General features: G+C 50.0%; 2 protein-coding genes across 6 annotated transcripts in view; one reads left to right on the top strand and one right to left on the bottom strand.

Annotated features, from left to right (window-relative positions):
- ARHGAP9 (Rho GTPase activating protein 9) overlaps nt 1-9,621 on the top strand; it is a 29,867-nt gene extending 20,246 nt beyond the window's left edge. For both annotated transcript variants that reach the window (XM_083486649.1, XM_083486650.1), the window contains exons 8-18: nt 144-225; nt 384-479; nt 1,405-1,503; nt 2,251-2,377; nt 2,523-2,633; nt 3,863-3,961; nt 4,120-4,197; nt 4,743-4,787; nt 6,150-6,284; nt 7,062-7,167; nt 7,889-9,621. In XM_083486649.1, coding sequence (XP_083342775.1) covers nt 144-225; nt 384-479; nt 1,405-1,503; nt 2,251-2,377; nt 2,523-2,633; nt 3,863-3,961; nt 4,120-4,197; nt 4,743-4,787; nt 6,150-6,284; nt 7,062-7,167; nt 7,889-8,075 — 1,165 coding nt within the window. In that variant the 3' untranslated portion in view covers nt 8,076-9,621. The remainder of the gene's footprint in view (nt 1-143; nt 226-383; nt 480-1,404; nt 1,504-2,250; nt 2,378-2,522; nt 2,634-3,862; nt 3,962-4,119; nt 4,198-4,742; nt 4,788-6,149; nt 6,285-7,061; nt 7,168-7,888) is intronic.
- Nucleotides 9,622-10,531: 910 nt separating this feature from the next.
- The window catches only part of GLI1 (GLI family zinc finger 1), a 111,077-nt gene continuing 105,485 nt past the window's right edge, over nt 10,532-16,123 (bottom strand). For all 4 annotated transcript variants that reach the window (XM_083486155.1, XM_083486156.1, XM_083486158.1 and 1 more), the window contains one exon: nt 10,532-15,690. In XM_083486155.1, coding sequence (XP_083342281.1) covers nt 13,604-15,690 — 2,087 coding nt within the window. In that variant the 3' untranslated portion in view covers nt 10,532-13,603. The remainder of the gene's footprint in view (nt 15,691-16,123) is intronic.

The following is a 16,123-nucleotide window of genomic DNA, read 5'->3' as shown; positions in this document are numbered from 1 at the left end:
ACCAATTAATGCAATCAATATAACATGCCTGAATGTGGGGGCATTTCTTTTCATCCTTTTGTGTGTGTGCTCAGAATATGCATGCTGTCAGATTCATCCCCATTCATCTCACCCTGCTTCTCTCACCCCCCCCCCCCCCGCAGAAAGTGTTGGGCATCTTCGTGGCTGGTGTTGGCTGGGAACAGTCTCATGTTCTACAAGGACCCCAAGGTGGCAGCTGGATGGGTGAGTGGGGCAAGCAAGGCACAATGTGGAAGGTGAAGGAGGAAGGAAGGACTGATTGTGCTCGACAGCAGAAGCCTCCTGTGTCCCTTTCCCAGCTTGACACAGTGTCAAGTGAAGTTCTGGAGAACCAGCTAAATACTTCTCCTCTCTTCCTGCAGACGCCAGCCAGTAGCCGGCCTGAAAGCAGTGTGGATTTGCGTGGGGCCCGCATTGATTGGGCCAGGGACTTGTCCAGTAAGCGGAATGTCATCCATGTAAGTGTGTGAATGCTCAGGAAATGAGCCTTGACCTGTGGGATACCTGAGGTCAGATGTCACATTGCCAAGAAGTGAACCCTTTTTGCCCCTACTGTGGCTTTGTTTGCTCTTCTCACTTAAAAACACAGAGTTGACCTTTAATGGTCCTGTGTTGGCCTGCAATAGAGAAGCAGCTAAAGAAGGGCCATTGCATGTGCTGTTCATGGAGAAGAGAGGGGATAATTTCCAGACATGTGGATTGTCTCTGCTGGGAAGTGGATGGTGAGAATCTGCTCAAAGGCACATTCTCAAGAGTTAGTCAGCTCCTCACTCATAACTAAATTCCGTCTCTGGGATTGGAGGTGGTGGGAGACTGCTATTGCAGGAACTTGTTGGCTTCTCAAGACCCATCTTCTTGGTCATTGTAAAAAGAGGACTAGTTGGGCCTCTAACCTGACCCAGCAGGGCTCTTGTTATGTCCAGTGGCTCCTCATACACATTTCCATAGAGAGCCAGTGTGGTGTAGTGGTTAAGAGCAGTGGACTCGTAATCTGGTGAACTGGGTTCGCATCTCCGCTCCTCCACATGCAGCTGCTGGGTGACCTTGGGCTAGTCACACTTCTCTGAAGTCTCTCAGCCCCACTCACCTCACAGAGTTTTTGTTGTGGGGGAGGAAGGGAAAAGGAGATTGTTAGCTGCTTTGAGACTCCTTAAAGGGTAGTGAAAGGCGGGATATCAAGTCCAAACTACTACTACTACTACTACTACTACTACTACTATTCTTCTTCTTCTTCTTCTTCTTCTTCTTCTTCTTCTTCTTCTTCTTCTTCTTCTTCTTCTTCTTCCTTAGAAATGCAAGACAATATATTCTAAGAAAACACAGAGTTACACGGAGCCATTGCCTAATCCAGTCTTCTCTCCTGTTGCCCTCTGTTCTTCTTAGTTCCGCACCGTGACAGGCAACGAGTATCTCCTGCAATCAGGCAGTGAGGCTGTCAGCCAAGACTGGTACCAGGCAATCAGAAGGGTCATCCGCAGGCTGGTGAGTGAGGCAAACCAAAAGGCTTAAGCTGCCCTCAATTCTTCCTCCTCTTCAAAGTTAGAAATGCTTGAGGTTTTCTTCAATCTGCATTTTTTTAAATGAACCATTCTCATTTGTACTTCCTGGGACTGAAACATGGATCGGAATGCAGTTATTATTGGAATGCAGTTATTGCAATAGTTTTCAGCTGAAAAAGCAAATTACCAATATTATATTTTATGTTAAAACCTGTACAAAATACAATTTAGAATAAAGCTGTATTAAAATAGTATAAAACTGCGTATTTTGTGGGAAAACACATTAAAAATGGATTTGTGGTTTTTAAAAAACAAACAAATAAATAAAGCTTGATGTGGGAACAGGGACTTAGGACCAAACCTAATAAATCTAACTCCATTGTATCAGAGAAGGATTGGTACATGACAGAAGCGACAACCAGGGAAGGCTAATGGCATCACAGCTGACCCCTCCCCCCGCTTTCCATACCCAGGGCTTTTAAGGGGTCAGTTGCAAAGCTGAAAGTGTGGTTGAGGAAGACTGGAATTAAATGAAATGCCAACTGGAAGAATATGTGGGTCATGGTTGCATCACCATGACAAGTCACTGACCAGCCCAATCTAGGTCTCCATACCAGTGAAACACCACATTTTGCATTTGGGATAAATTATAAATTAAATGCATTTGCCTGCTTTGCCCCTGCTTTGCCCCACCCCTCCTGGCTTCACCTGCCTCCCTTCCACCCTGCAGGATCAAGAGAATCCTCTGGACGAGCCACTTCTGTATCCACTCTGCCGGTCCAACAGTGCTGAACTGGTGGACCTCAGTGCTGATGATGACGAGGAGCCAGGTGCTCTGAAGAACGAGGCGCAGGCAGGTCTGTGCCAAGCAGATCTGGGTGTGGGGAATGCTAAGAGAGTTGCTTAAATTAAGCTGCCTTGGCCGAGGTAGGGGAGCTGGGACAACTGAGCTTCAGCTGCATTAACTTCCTCTCTTCCGTCTTCTCCCTGCCCATCTCCCAGCACCCTCAAGTCCGGACAGAGCCTACAAGAAACGGGTGAAGAGCAAGCTGAGGCGGTTCATAGCCAAGCGGCCGCCACTGCGGAGTTTGCAGGAAAAGGGACTGATCCGAGGTGACTACCCAAACCATCTTAGGTGGTGTGTGAATGGTGGACTTTTAGAGGTATTGTAGAGCTGGCATCACGATGCACTTGCTCACAATGCTTCATGTGGGAACCCCTTGAAAAGGCAAAATAAGTCCCCATAATTGTGACCGGCATGGCTGCAATGAAGGTAAAGGTAAAGGGACCCCTGACCATTAGGTCCAGTCGTGGCCGACTCTGGGGTTAGATGGGTGTAAATTTTGGTGTGGCTGTTGTGAACATGAAATGTAGCAGGAGCCAACATGGTGCCCTCCAGACGCAGTTCTCTCCTCTGGATGATACCCAGCTCTACCTCTCCTCCAAATCAGAACCAGTGAAGGTCCTGTGCGAGTGTCTGGAGGCAGTTGGAGGATGGATGGTGGCTAATGGATTGAGGATGAATCCTGACAAGACAGAAGTACTGTTTTGGGGGGACAGGAGGCGGGCGGGTGTGGAGGACTCCCTGGTCCTGAATGGGGTAACTGTGCCCCTGAAGGACCAGGTGCACAGCCTGGGAGTCATTCTGGACTCACAGCTGTCCATGGAGGCGCAGGTCAATTCTGTATCCAGGGCAGCTGTCTACCAGCTCCATCTGGTACGGCAGCTGAGACCCTATCTGCCTGCAGACTGTCTCACCAGAGTGGTGCATGCTGTAGTCCTCTCCCGCTTGGACTGAAATGCGCTCTATGTGGGGCTACATTTGAAGGTGACCCACAAACTACAACTAATCCAGAATGCGGCAGCTAGACTGGTGACTGGGAGTGGCCGCCGAGGCCATATAACACCAGTCTTGAAAGACCTGCATTGGCTCCCAGTATGTTTCCGAGCACAACTCAAAATGTTGGTGTTCACCTTTAAAGCCCTAAACGGCCTCGGCCCAGTAGACCTGAAGGAGCATCTCCACCCCCATCGTTCTGCCAGGACACTGAGGTCCAATGCTGAGGGCCTTCTGGCGGTTCCCCCACTACGAGAAGTGAGGTTACAGGGAACCAGGCAGAGGGCCTTCTCTGTAGTGGCGCTCGCCCTGTGGAACGCCCTCCCATCAGATGTCAAGGATGGGAGTCTGAAGGCAGATTCCCTGTTTAGGGAAGTTTTTAATGTCTGATGTTTTATCGTGTTTTTACTATTCTGTTGGGAGCTGCCCAGAGTGGTTGGGGAAACCCAGCCAGATGGGTGGGGTATGAATATTGTTGTTGTTATTATTATTATTAATTCCCCAGACCAGGTCTTTGGTTGCCGGCTAGAAGCCTTGTGCCAGCGGGAAGGGGGCACTGTCCCACGTTTTGTCCAGCAGTGTGTGGAGGCTGTGGAACAGAGAGGTACGCTGTGCTCAGCATTCCTTCTCCATGAGGCCTCGCCTGGGCTGGGAACGGGCCCTTCCCCTGGGGACCCTGGGAGTCATCTTCTGCCCTCACTTTGCCCAGTTCCATTGGGGGTCCATGAGATTTCACAGCAGGGTCTCTCCTCTGCTTTTCAGGACTGGATGTAGATGGAATCTACAGGGTCAGTGGGAACTTGGCTGTTATTCAGAAGCTGAGATTCATAGTTGACCGTGGTGAGTAATTACAGTGATAAATGAAAATGGGGGGAACTTGCAGAGAAAGGAGTTGCTGGGTCTCAAAGCCATCTGTTATTTGGGCTTTTACTTTTGTGATGGTACAGGAAGCATTTGAAAAACTGGGGCCAGTTTGAAAAGTACTTTTCAGCCTATTTAATACCAAGATACATTTTTTCCTGTCTTGGGGGTGGAGAACAGGTCTCTAGTTTTGTTTCCACAGTGGTTCAGCTGTAGAACAGCCAGAGGACAGAAGCCACCTATTGGCTGGCGCCTAGAAGGTAACCAATACTCACATGCCTGCTCCCCCAGAGCAGTTTTGCAATTATTTTTAATAAAGCAAAAGGCAAACCTATGAATGTAAACATACTGCTTTAATATGTGTACGAACCATAGAGCTGAAGCATAAGAAGGAGAAGGCTGATAGCTGAATCAGTGAATGGCTTGCTGATATGTATCTATGTCAGGCATGCTGTGAAGACAGGATTACCAAGGGCCTTGTTCCTCTTACTGGTGCCCTCAGTAACCATTGCATTGTCTTGCAGAGCGGGCAGTGACTTCAGATGGGCGCTACGTCTTCCCTGAGCAAGGTAATGTTGGGTGCTTGCTTCTTTGCACTTTTGTCTCTGTGAGCTCAAGACCACAGAATGAGAAACCCAATACAAGTAAGGCAGAGATGGAAGCCTCTTATGGGGCCAACTTGTGCCTTGAATGCAGGATGCAGTTCTCTTGAGTTGCAGAATAACAGAGCTGGAAGGGACCTGGGGGGGTCATCTAGGCCAACCCCCATTCAGTGCAGGATATGTAATGCAGAAAGTAACTACCACACCCTTGACAGATGGCTGCCCAGCCTCTGCTTAAATAGCTCCACCATCTCCCAAGGCAGTCTGTCTCATTGTCAGTCAGCTCTTATACAGTGGGACCTCGGTCGCTGAACGTAATCCATTCCGGAAGACTGTTCAACTTCTGAAACGTTCAGCAACCGAGGTGCAGTGGGCGGTTGGCAAATTCCATTGAGAAAAATGAAGAAACACACCTCGGAAGCCATTCGACTACTGAGATGCGTTCAAAAATGGAAGCATTCACTTCTGGGTTTTCGGTGTTTGGGTTCCAAATTGTTTGGCTTCCGAGACACTCGAAAACCGAGGTTCCACTGTATATAGTTAGCATGCTTCTCCTAAGTATAGGGAAATAACACCTCCCTGCAATGGCCACAGATTTGTCCTTTTCTCTGCAGCGACACAGGATTAATCTCCTCCCTCTTTGTGACAGCCTTTCAGACATTTGAAAGACAGCTGGGACTATCTTTACCTTTCTCTATACTAAACATACCCACCTCTTTCAAGTGTTCCTCACAGGCTTTTCTTTGCCATTCTTGTCAGGACACACTCCAACGGTTCAATGTCCTTTTTAAAATGTGCTGCCCAGAACTGGACGCAGTACTCCAAACGTGGCCTGGCCAGTGCAGAATTAGGTAAAGGTAAAGGGACCCCTGACCATTACGTCCAGTCATGGCCGACTCTGGAGTTGCGGCGGTCATCTCGCTTTATTGGCCGAGGGAGCCGGCGTACAGCTTCCGGGTCATGTGGCCAGCATGACTAAGCCGCTTCTGGTGAACCAGAGCAGCACACGGAAACACCGTTTACCTTCCCGCCGGAGTGGTACCTATTTATCTACTTACACTTTGAAGTGCTTTCAAACTGCTAGGTTGGTAGGAGCAGGGATTGAGCAACGGGAGCTCACCCCGTTGCGGGGATTTGAACCACCAACCTTCTGATCGGCAAGTCCTAGGCTCTGTGGTTTAACCCACAGCGCCACCCGCATCCCTAGTGCAGAATTAGAGTGGAACAATTGCTTGTGACCTGGGCACAATGGTTCCTTTCAGGCAGACTTTTCTGACTCCTCCTTTGCCCGTCTTCAGCAGCTCTGCCGTCTTATTTCTCCCTTTCTAGAGGAGAAGCTGCGCCTCAGTGACCCCCAGTGGGACGATGTGCATGTGGTCACAGGGGCCCTCAAGCTGTTCTTCCGGGAGCTGCCTGAGCCACTGATTCCGTACAGCCTCTTTGATGAATTTGTGGCTTGTGTCAGTAAGTGCAATTCCTCTCCTTGCCTTTTGGCTTTGGTTCCCCATAGCTAAAGGAATGACCTAAAGCAGGCATGCCCAACTTTCAAGAGAATGAGATCTACTCCCACTGTAAAAAACTGGCAGTGATCTACCAAAGTTGAGCTTTTTTTAGGGAGCCCAAGTTGTTTTTTCGGGGGGGGGGGGGCCTCCCGAGATCTACCACAGACCCCCTGTGATCTATCAGTAGATCATGATCTGCCTGTTGGACATCCCTGACCTAAAGGAATGACATCCCATTTCCCTCGCCCCACCCCCAGTTAGCCAGTTAGTGGCTCGCATGCATAACATAGAGCTTGGGTGAAATGCAGGTAGGGAAGCAGAGATCACATCTCTTAGGGTGAAATACCTACTGCAGGAGCACATACAGCAGTTGCCAACAATTTTCTATGCAGCTGGGGGACGAAAAATGGCTCAGAGCAAGTATATACTGCCCTTTTCTGCAATCATTCACCTAGTAACTTCCTACTTTTTTGAGTAATTGAAACCCAAGGCCTTGGTTTTTACCAACTAAGATCTGGGTTTGTAAAATTACGTTATTAGCGGTGTAATCATTGCAGAGTCATTTGCATTCTATTCTAAGATTAGCAGTCCTGTTTGTTTCACAAGATGCGCAAGCCATTTCCTGGTCTCTTGTGGCTCCAGATGATGCCTCTTGAGAGCTGGTGGTGTCTCTATCAGCAGGCCTGTTATCTCACCTCCTGCCCAATTAAGGAGTGGCTGGTTGCTTTTCCCTACACAGAGTTGTCTGAACCCAAGGAAAAAGTATCCAAGCTTGCAGGACTGATCCAGAGCCTCCCCCAACCAAACCGGGACACACTGCACTATTTACTGGAGCATCTTCGCAAGTAAGGAAGCAGGATTAATGTACCATTAATGTACCACCCAACCCTATGCATTTTCTTATTCCACTTACTGGCATGTGCGGCATTGGTTACTAATATTAGGAGGAAGCTGTTAAGTATCTTGTTAAAAAACCTTGTTTAAAATCCCATTAAAACACTGACAGGCAATCAGTGTTTTATCGGTCATCACTGGACTCGCAATTGTGTTGCATTGTGCACACACAATCATAGGATAGCAATTGCAGAGAAGAGGTATATTGTGGAAGCAACCTGGTATAATTCCAGCTCTCTTGCTTCTGCTATCAGATCTACTCTGCAAGGCTATACTGAGTTTGGAAAGCTGGAGTATTTGGGAGCTAGCACTACATGACGCAGTGGAGAGAAATAGAAGTTCCAGCTGACTGGAATCAGAATGTCCAAGGATGTCTTTTGTAGGTCGTAAAAAGTAGGAATGTTGGGCTTCAAATCTTAAATATTCCTTAGTGTGATGTGCAGAGAAATGTTTTCCTCTAGCCTGGATTATTACAACAAGCCCACATACAGACTAGGGAAATGACATTCCAGTTCAGGGGATGTGACTCTCAAGCTGGTTGAGCTCCATCTTTTTCTTTTTAGAACTCAAATCCAAAGCATATCCACATGCCTGCTTTGGCCATGGATGTGTTAGACAGAGGCCAGTGCACTATGATGGTTTTCTCTCTCCCTCCCTCCCCCCCCCCTTCAGAGTGATGGAGCGCTCAGACATCAACCGGATGACGACACAGAACATTGGCATTGTCTTTGGTCCAACACTCCTGAGACACGAGCGAGATGCAACCAGCCTGGTGGAGGGCATGGTGTACCAGAACCAGGTGGTGGAGCTGCTCCTTACTGAATTCCCCAGCCTCTTTGTGGCCCCAGGTGCTGAATGACATGGCTGGCACCTAAATCTCAGAGGCTGACGGTTTTATCTCGAAGGCGCACTAGATCGCAGATCATCTAGTCCTGGGGCAAAGCATTGGCTCTGAGCACCACTGACCTGGCATTTGCTATTAGACCAGTATCTCTTGGCATCAGCTTCTTGCGGTGTGGATTTCTCGGTGGCTTGGGCTCTGCAGGGTCATCTTCCAGGATCTTGAGACTGAGTCAAATTTAGACGCTGGTGCACCGTAGGGAAAGGTGTTCTCTACCTACCCCCACAAAGAACTATTTCAGATGCCTCAAATGAAGCTGAGACTGGCAGCACTTGGACCTAGGCCCACAGGGTCCAGCACGATTCCTTGAGTACGAATGTGAAAAGAGAAGGATGTTGAAAATAGACTCTCCATTAACCCTGTCCCTCTGACATCATCATTCAGCCAAGTTCTGCAGCTCATTCTCTTGAGCCGACAGTTACGTTTTCTCCACATGACTTGATGCCTCTGATGTGCAAGGCTCCTTTGGTCTGCTTTTGCCCCCTTCTGCACCAGTTCCTCATTTTGCCCTTGCAGTAAAGTCATGCGGTAAAGCGTACATCCTCTAGGACAGGAACAAGGAACCAACGCCTGTCTTAAGAGGCTTCTGGACCAGAGTTCCTATTGTCCCTGACCGTTGGCTATGCTGCCTGGGGCTGATAGGGTTTTGGAGTCGAGCATCTTCTGAAAGGAACCATCTTCTCCATGCCTGCTCTAGGTGCTCTTCGTGACTCATTATGTTAAGGCACATCAGTACTTATTAATTAAAAGAAAAAAAAGTAAAACTACTTTGAAACTGCCATGGTTTCCTGCAAACAACCCTGGAAACTATAGTTTAATGAAGCTGTTAAATTTTCTGTACTGGAGATCCAGTACAGGTTTTTTTGGTCCAGAGCTATGATATTCCACTCTAATGCTGTGGCTCTCTGAATCGTTTGGGTCATAGCTTATGGCAGCCTTCCCCAATCTGTCACTCAAAATATGTTTTGGACTATCGCTCCTATCAGTTTCAGTCACCATGACCAAAGCCCAGGAACAATGGGAGTTATAGTCCAACAATCTCTGAAGTAAACCAGGTTGGGAAGGCTGGCTCATGGCACGCAAAGAGGTTTGCATTTAGCAACTCATTTGGTAGCCCTAGTTGATCAAGAATCTCTTGTGGGCAAGTGAGCGCACTGGCAGAAAAGGAATGGACCACTCCTTGCCTCCTCTGCCAACCTCAGCCATGGAGGAGGAAGGTTGGTGGAATGGAGAAAAAGTAATCCAGCCCACACAGTAGAAGTCCTTTTTTGGGGGGATGAGTCTTAAAAGTTAGTAGCCAGCCTTTCCATGCCCATTATGGAGACACTAGCTACTACCCTCATAGCAAACACATTTTTTGTTTGTTTTGTTTCTGTTTTTATACGCTTTTGTGGACTTATTTACAAGGCTGGAACATGGTTCCTGGAACTTTTCATCTTGATTTTCTCAGTGACTTGTAATAGTTGAGGAAGGGAAGCATACAATAAAAAGAATTTCTGAGTGACCCATCCCCTCTCTACTGCACACGGCAGAATCAAGCATATTGGAAACCTCAGTTTGGTGGGGGAGAAAAGCAGTTTCCAAATGGTTACAGGAAAAAACTATAGATCAGGGGTGAAGAACCTGTGGCCCTTCAGATGTTGTTAGACTCAAATTCTCAACAGCCCCAGCCAGAATTGCCAATTGTCAGGGACAATGGGAGCCAGGGGCAGCCCATCTCATTTCGCCACCCAAGGTGAAACGGGAATGTGCTGCACCTCACCTTACGCTGCCCAATTTGAAAAGGATCCATTATTGACCACCCAATCAGCTGCAGCTCTATATCACCTGCGATTCAGCTGGCTGGAAGGAGCTGTTTCAAGCAGCTTGTTGGAGCCATTCCCATCCAGAAATCTACTGAATAAGCAAAGGTTAATCAGTAGAAGATTGCCTACATTATTTTGGTCATAAGCCCACCATGGAAGCTCAGTGCATTTCCTAGATCAAGATCAACCCATTCTCTTGGTTTTCAGTATGCTGAAGCTATAGCCCAAGTGAGAGTATGCGGTGCACAGTGGTGGCTGGCTGGGCACTTGTTACAGTCACTTGCAAAGCTACCTCCCCCATTCTTGGAGCAGTTGGACGTGTTTTTAAAATATTTAAAAGTGACCAAGATGGATGCAAGGAGATAATAAGGAGGGAGAATCAGTTTCAGTTAAGAAGTTTGTATTAAAATAATAATAATTAATCTGAGACCATGGATGCTGTAATGCGTGATGAGAACCAGGGTTACATTAGGGAGGAGAAACATTTGGGGGCAAGAAGACCAAGGCTAAAAAGACAGGCTAGATGACTGCTAGGTGCAGTTCCTCAACTATATGAGTCTCTTTCGATGTGTATAAAAGGGACAGATTTGCTTCCCCTCCCTTAGGAAATATTTTCAATTTTCATTTTATTGTGTTTTTTCTCTTTAAAAAAGAGAGAAAAAGATTTACAGGTAAAAAATACTCGCACACCTATATACAATCCATAAAAATACATGTCACTATGATATGCCTAGACATTTCCCCTACCACCCACCCTTTTGCTTTAATACTTTCCCCTTCCCATAGATGAAAAAATCACCTGGAAGGGACAGGCATTGGTCTGGCTTCCCAGCTAAAATACAAAAGGAAGATACAAAACAAAAGCTAAAAAGGATGAAAGGTTTCTTTGGTTTCTCAAGTTTAACTTAGGTTCTCCCCCCCCCCCCCTTTTCCCTTTTTCTTTTGCTAGGAGGAGGATGCTTGAGTGCAGGGCATTGGGATAAGTACCTGAGGGAGACTAGGGAGGGGGAGAAGGTGCTAGCTCAGTGACAGAAGCTGGTGCTCAGTGGTGGAGCATGGCTTTGCATGGGGAAGGGCCCAGGCTCCAGACCCAGGGACTGCAGGCAGGGCTGAATCAAGACTCCTGCTCCCAACCTGGGAGAGAGAGGCTGCCACTCAGCATATTGTAGACAATACTGAACCAGATAGATGTGGTAGAACTGTGCTTCCCCTGGAATGTTTTGTTCCCAAAGCCAGGAATCCCCATCTGCTTTGCACAAAGAAGACAAGGGCTCAGGCATGTAACAGACAATGCGTTTAGGAGAGGTGACAAAAAGCATCACTGGCCTTGGCTCTGCTCACTCTCTTGGGTCATCTTTGGTCAAGCAGGTTTTTGAAAGCCTAACAAAACCTGTTTAGAAGAGGTGACAATGGGGCCAGTGTCCCAACACCACAGGGGATGGTGACTCCTTTTAACTCTGAACACCACTCTCATGGTTGTCCATCTCAATGCTTAAACCCTCCAGAGCTTTTGCAGCACTTGTTTTGCTTAGTCAGCTGGGTCTGTTTGAACATTACCTCCAAGTCTCTCTCTCTCTCCCCCCCCCCCGGCTTATTTGTAGCCTGTGAACAAAGTACACCATCTTTGTATGTAAATTCAGAACGGAAGAACCCAGCCTCTGAACTATTTGGGGAACCTGGCCTGAATAGATGGCAGGAGCTATAGCTCACCAGCTGAGCACAAGTGCCACAGATGGAGGGTTGCCCGCCCCAACCAGGTTTTTGCATGTTAAAAACAAACAACCCCAAAGCAGCTGTGTAGCAAAGCAACTTCCCCTCCCATTGAACACTGAGATGGCAGGAGCTGCCTCTAGCCAATGTTTCTCTAGACTAGAGGAAGGGATGTATTTGCTTTCCTGTGGAGTTGCCAGGCTGCAACCTGTAAAAAGCCTTCAGATCCCCAAATGCAGTGGGAGTCAAGGCAACCAGTGTCCCATGTGGGACATCCCTGGAACCCAGGTCATTAAAAGAGGTTGGGAAGGACAGAAGGGCCAAGGAAGGAGTGAATCAGCAGGAGCAGTTGTGGCTGCCTTGCTTCCTGCCAAACTGGGAGATTCAAAAGGAGGTAAATGTTCTCCAGATATGCAGCCCAACTCAAGTATGCAACACACATGCGTGAACCTGCCTTTGAACTGATTTAGGTTCAAGAAGGATTTTTCTTGCGGGCTGGACTGACCTGTGATCTTAGGGCACAGGGGCGGGTCTTTGGAAGTTTGTCGTCCCTTGTATGTCTGAGTTATGAGCATGTGAGGCACTTCAATATGTGTGCTATGCTGTTCCTCTAGCTTTCTACACTTGTGGCCCACTATCGTCTGCTTATGTGCCTGATGTGCACATACACTTTTAAATTTTTCAGCCCTAGGATTCAGTTCTCTGTTCAATGCCTGACATTTAAGAACCCTTTCATACATCAAGAGGTAATAAACTCGGGCAAGGTCCCTGATGTGTGTATGCAAATGTGGATTCATCACATGCATCTGTTTTTAAGTGTACATGTAAAACGTCTTTGCCCCAGCCCCAATGAGATCTCCCTTTCTCAACTGGGAACTGCTGGTATAAATTATATGTGCATTCTCACCTGTACTCTGTCACTACTTACATGCACAGCCAGAGGTGGATTAGGACACATATGTACGCCTTTAAAAAATGTGATGTGTGGATGGGGATAGTGGAAAGCAGAAGCCGCCAGAGCAATGTTTTTGCACCTCCCCCAACATTACACTTACATCACAATGTGAGCTTTGTCATGGTGGCAACTGCAGGATGGGAGCTAATGGAGAATGCCCAGGTTGATGTGGAATTCAGGGCTCCAGGCAGTCTAGCAGCTTTACCAGATGAGAGCTGCAAGGCCTGAATGTGCCAGAAGTGTATTTGCCATGTGCAAAGAAGAGCTTGCTCTTAGTAGATGCTCTGAGCCCCACCACCAACCTCCAGAGCCTCTGTGTAGGCAAAACCACAGTCAATTCTTTCCTCCACTGGGAGTCCTTCCTTCCTTCCCTGTGGAATTTGCAAGAAGGAACTATAAGCAGGTGGCAACATTCCTGCTTGCTCAAGATCACAGGTCGCTCCTGCTAAATGCAGGCAAAGTTTTCAATTTGCCTAAAAGCCCTGTTTTTGCACATGTTCCTCTGTGGATAAATTTTTTCCAGGCCGACATGGGCCCTAGGTACGAGGCTTTGCTCAACAAACTCTAGAACCAGGCGGATGGCCTGTCAGAGCTCTTGATGCAGAGGGGACTCTGCAGAAGAGGCACTTTGGGGTGATGCTCATTAAGAATACTGGTTTCATTTGGGGACTGCGGGAGACAGAGGATGGATGGGTTTCGCTGGGAGAGAGGAAGGACTCCACTTCCTTTTCCTGTGGCCACCTGTCCTTCATCCAGTACCATCAGCACAATTCTCAACAAGAGACCCACCTTGTACAGGAGGTCTGAGGTTGCAACAGATGCAACTAGGTACCAAAAGGCAAGCCTGGAAGTTACTAATTGGACCCAGTCTCCCTGCAGAGCCCCCAGTCCCACTCCCCAACCTCAAGTTATTGAGTCCAGCCCAGCAAGAGGGACCCTGGCCTTGTCTCTCCTTGTGCCCATCTGGTTCCTGTTCACAGCAGGTCCCCGTCGTCTCAGCCATGATCCCAACTGTCCTAGGAAAGGGTGTTAAGGAACTGGTTCTCCCCGGCCAGTGAGTTCAGCATGGAGCTCATGTCCCCCACAGCCATGTTGGCTGGGCCGCCGGGCGGGGAGGTGGGGCTGAGGCCCTCCGCGTCGTCTAGGATAGCTGTGAAGTCCAAGTGGGTGTTCTCCAAGTCCAGAGTGTCCAAGCTGTTGGACACCTGCTCTTCTGGCAGGTAAGAGAAAGAGTCTGATTTGAGGATGTCCAGCCTGGGGGTGAAGGGCCCACCCGGATCCTCTGCCACGCAGCTGGGGGGCTGGCAGTGACGTTGGTGGGCGCTCATCATCTTGTTCCCAGAAGCTTTGCCCAACGGCATGTGTACCTGGCTGGAGAAACCTCTGGCCTCCTCAGGGCTGCGGAGAGGGGGCAAGCGCATCAGCCGGTGGGGGCCGCCCTCGCCAGGGGTCTCATAAGGGAGGCTGGCTTGGTAGCACAAGCTGCTTGGCCTGCTCAGCGGCTTGGGGCCCCCAGGCGGGTGGGGGACCATCCCTGGGCTGTAACACTGGCCTCCAGGGCCTGAAAGTGCTTTGCTCTCCATTGCTGGTGGGGGCTTGGCAGGGTAGCTGGGGTACTTGGGGCTGCCAGGGTAAGGCTGGGGCTGCTGGCACTGTCCCCCGCTCTCTATGCCCATCATGGCATCACCGGCTGGCTGCTCCCCCCACATCAGCGCCTGCTGCGACTGCACATAGCTCCGAACCATCATCTCCTTGACCTGCAGCATGGGGGTCTGGGGCCTCCTGCTGGGGGGCTGCCCCATACCAAAGCACGGGGCCTGTTGGCTCTCAGGCTGGTGGTACCCCTCACCCCTGACACAGGCAGGCTGGGCTTGGCTGTACGGCAGCTGCTTCATGCCCTGGCAAGAGGCCAGAGCAGGCACAGCTGCTTGGAAGTGCTGCTCGGCCTTGATGTGGGCCTGGCCAAACTGGAAAGTGCCCTGCTGGCCTTCACCCCCATGACCTTCTACCCCCATGTGCTTGGCATCTGGGACTGCGTACTGGGCAGAGTGGCACTGCCCCATGGCAGAGGAGGGTGCTGGGTTAAGCCCCTCACCATCGCCATCCCAGTGCCGCACCGTTGTGTGGAAAGCCAGGCTCATCTGGCATTGGGGCTGGGCATAGTCCAGTTGGTCAAAGCCGCCCTCCAGCTGTTCAGGCCCCATCTGCAAGTTGCCTATCGCCCTGGGCGCACCTCGATGGGCCACGTTGCTTGGGAGCTCCATGCCTGCAGCCTGGCATGGGTAGCTCTGCTCCTGGTAACCCAGGTAAGGCTCCATCTCCAGCAGTTCCTGCTCTCCAGCTGGGCCGGTGCTGTCCATGGTAGCGTTCTCCAAGAAGACGTTCTCACTGATGCTTGGCGGTCGTGGCGAGAAGAGGTGGCGCTGCAGGTTGGCATCCGAGCCCCCAATCGCCTGCCCGCTGGCTCTGCCCATGCCTCCTGGGCTCATGTTGCTGAGGCTTTTGAACCTTTGCACTCTGGGGGGCGGGTTGGCCTCACCCACGCTCTGGGAGGGGTCGCTGGCTCGCCGAGCACCGTGGCCAAGTGCCAGGTGGGGGTGGAGGATGCCAGAGCTGCACCTGTGGTATTCGTTGGCACTGTGTCGATGCATGAAAGGAGGCAGGGCAGAGCCTGAGTAATCCGCCATCAGGCTGGGCTGAGCAGCCCTCTCCATACTGGGTAGAGGGGTTGGAGGCGGTCCGCCTGTCGCAGCGGCGTACTTGGCTTTGAGGCGGTATTGTTGGGCCGGTGTCAGGTTGCCCAGTCCTGGAAGACCTCCGCAGTGGCTGGCCTCGCTGGAGCGTCTGGAGGTGTCGGGGGAGATGGGGTCATACACGTCAGGTGGGCCCACCCCATTAGGGCCTCCCGCAGCCGGCAGGTATGGTGACACCATGGAGGAGCGGCGGCTGACGGTGTAGGCCGAGCTGATGGTGCTGGTGGTGCTACCACGGCGCTCACCGGGCATGGATAGGGAGGGCAGGTCTCCCGATGACAGCTCCATGATGCGCCGGTGAGAGACAGCGGAGGGTGGCCCACACAGGCCAGGCATCTCTCTCGTGGAGCCTGCGAAGAAGCGGAACAGTTGACCAAAAGGACAGAGAAAACACATTTCAAAAAGCCAGGCCCAAAGCTAAGCCCATGGTTTGCAGCTGGCTTACTAGGCCCGAGGCAAGGCCTGACAGAATGGAGAAAGGGCTCCTCCTCTGAGAGACCTGGGCACCTGTCAGTCATATTTAGAGCATCGTATGTGATGTCAGCTGCAGGGCAGGTAGAAACATGGCTCAACCAGCTCTGTGACCTAATTGGGAGGGGGCAGTGCTAAATGGCTGAAGAAAGAAGAGCGGACCACAAGGCCAACAGTATCTGCAAGAGGTTATTTCACTGCAAGAGGTAAAATAGGAGAGCAGCCTTGCCCAGCAGTGAAGCTGCTCTGCTGGCAGCCATCTTGAAGAGCAACAATGGGCCTTGCTATTCTCACTGCCTCCTGCCTATGGGA

The sequence above is a fragment of the Podarcis liolepis genome, assembly GCF_965112155.1.
Source record: "Podarcis liolepis genome assembly, chromosome: 2".
Lineage (NCBI taxonomy): Eukaryota > Metazoa > Chordata > Lepidosauria > Squamata > Lacertidae > Podarcis > Podarcis liolepis.
This window is presented reverse-complemented; position numbering and strand designations above follow the sequence as displayed.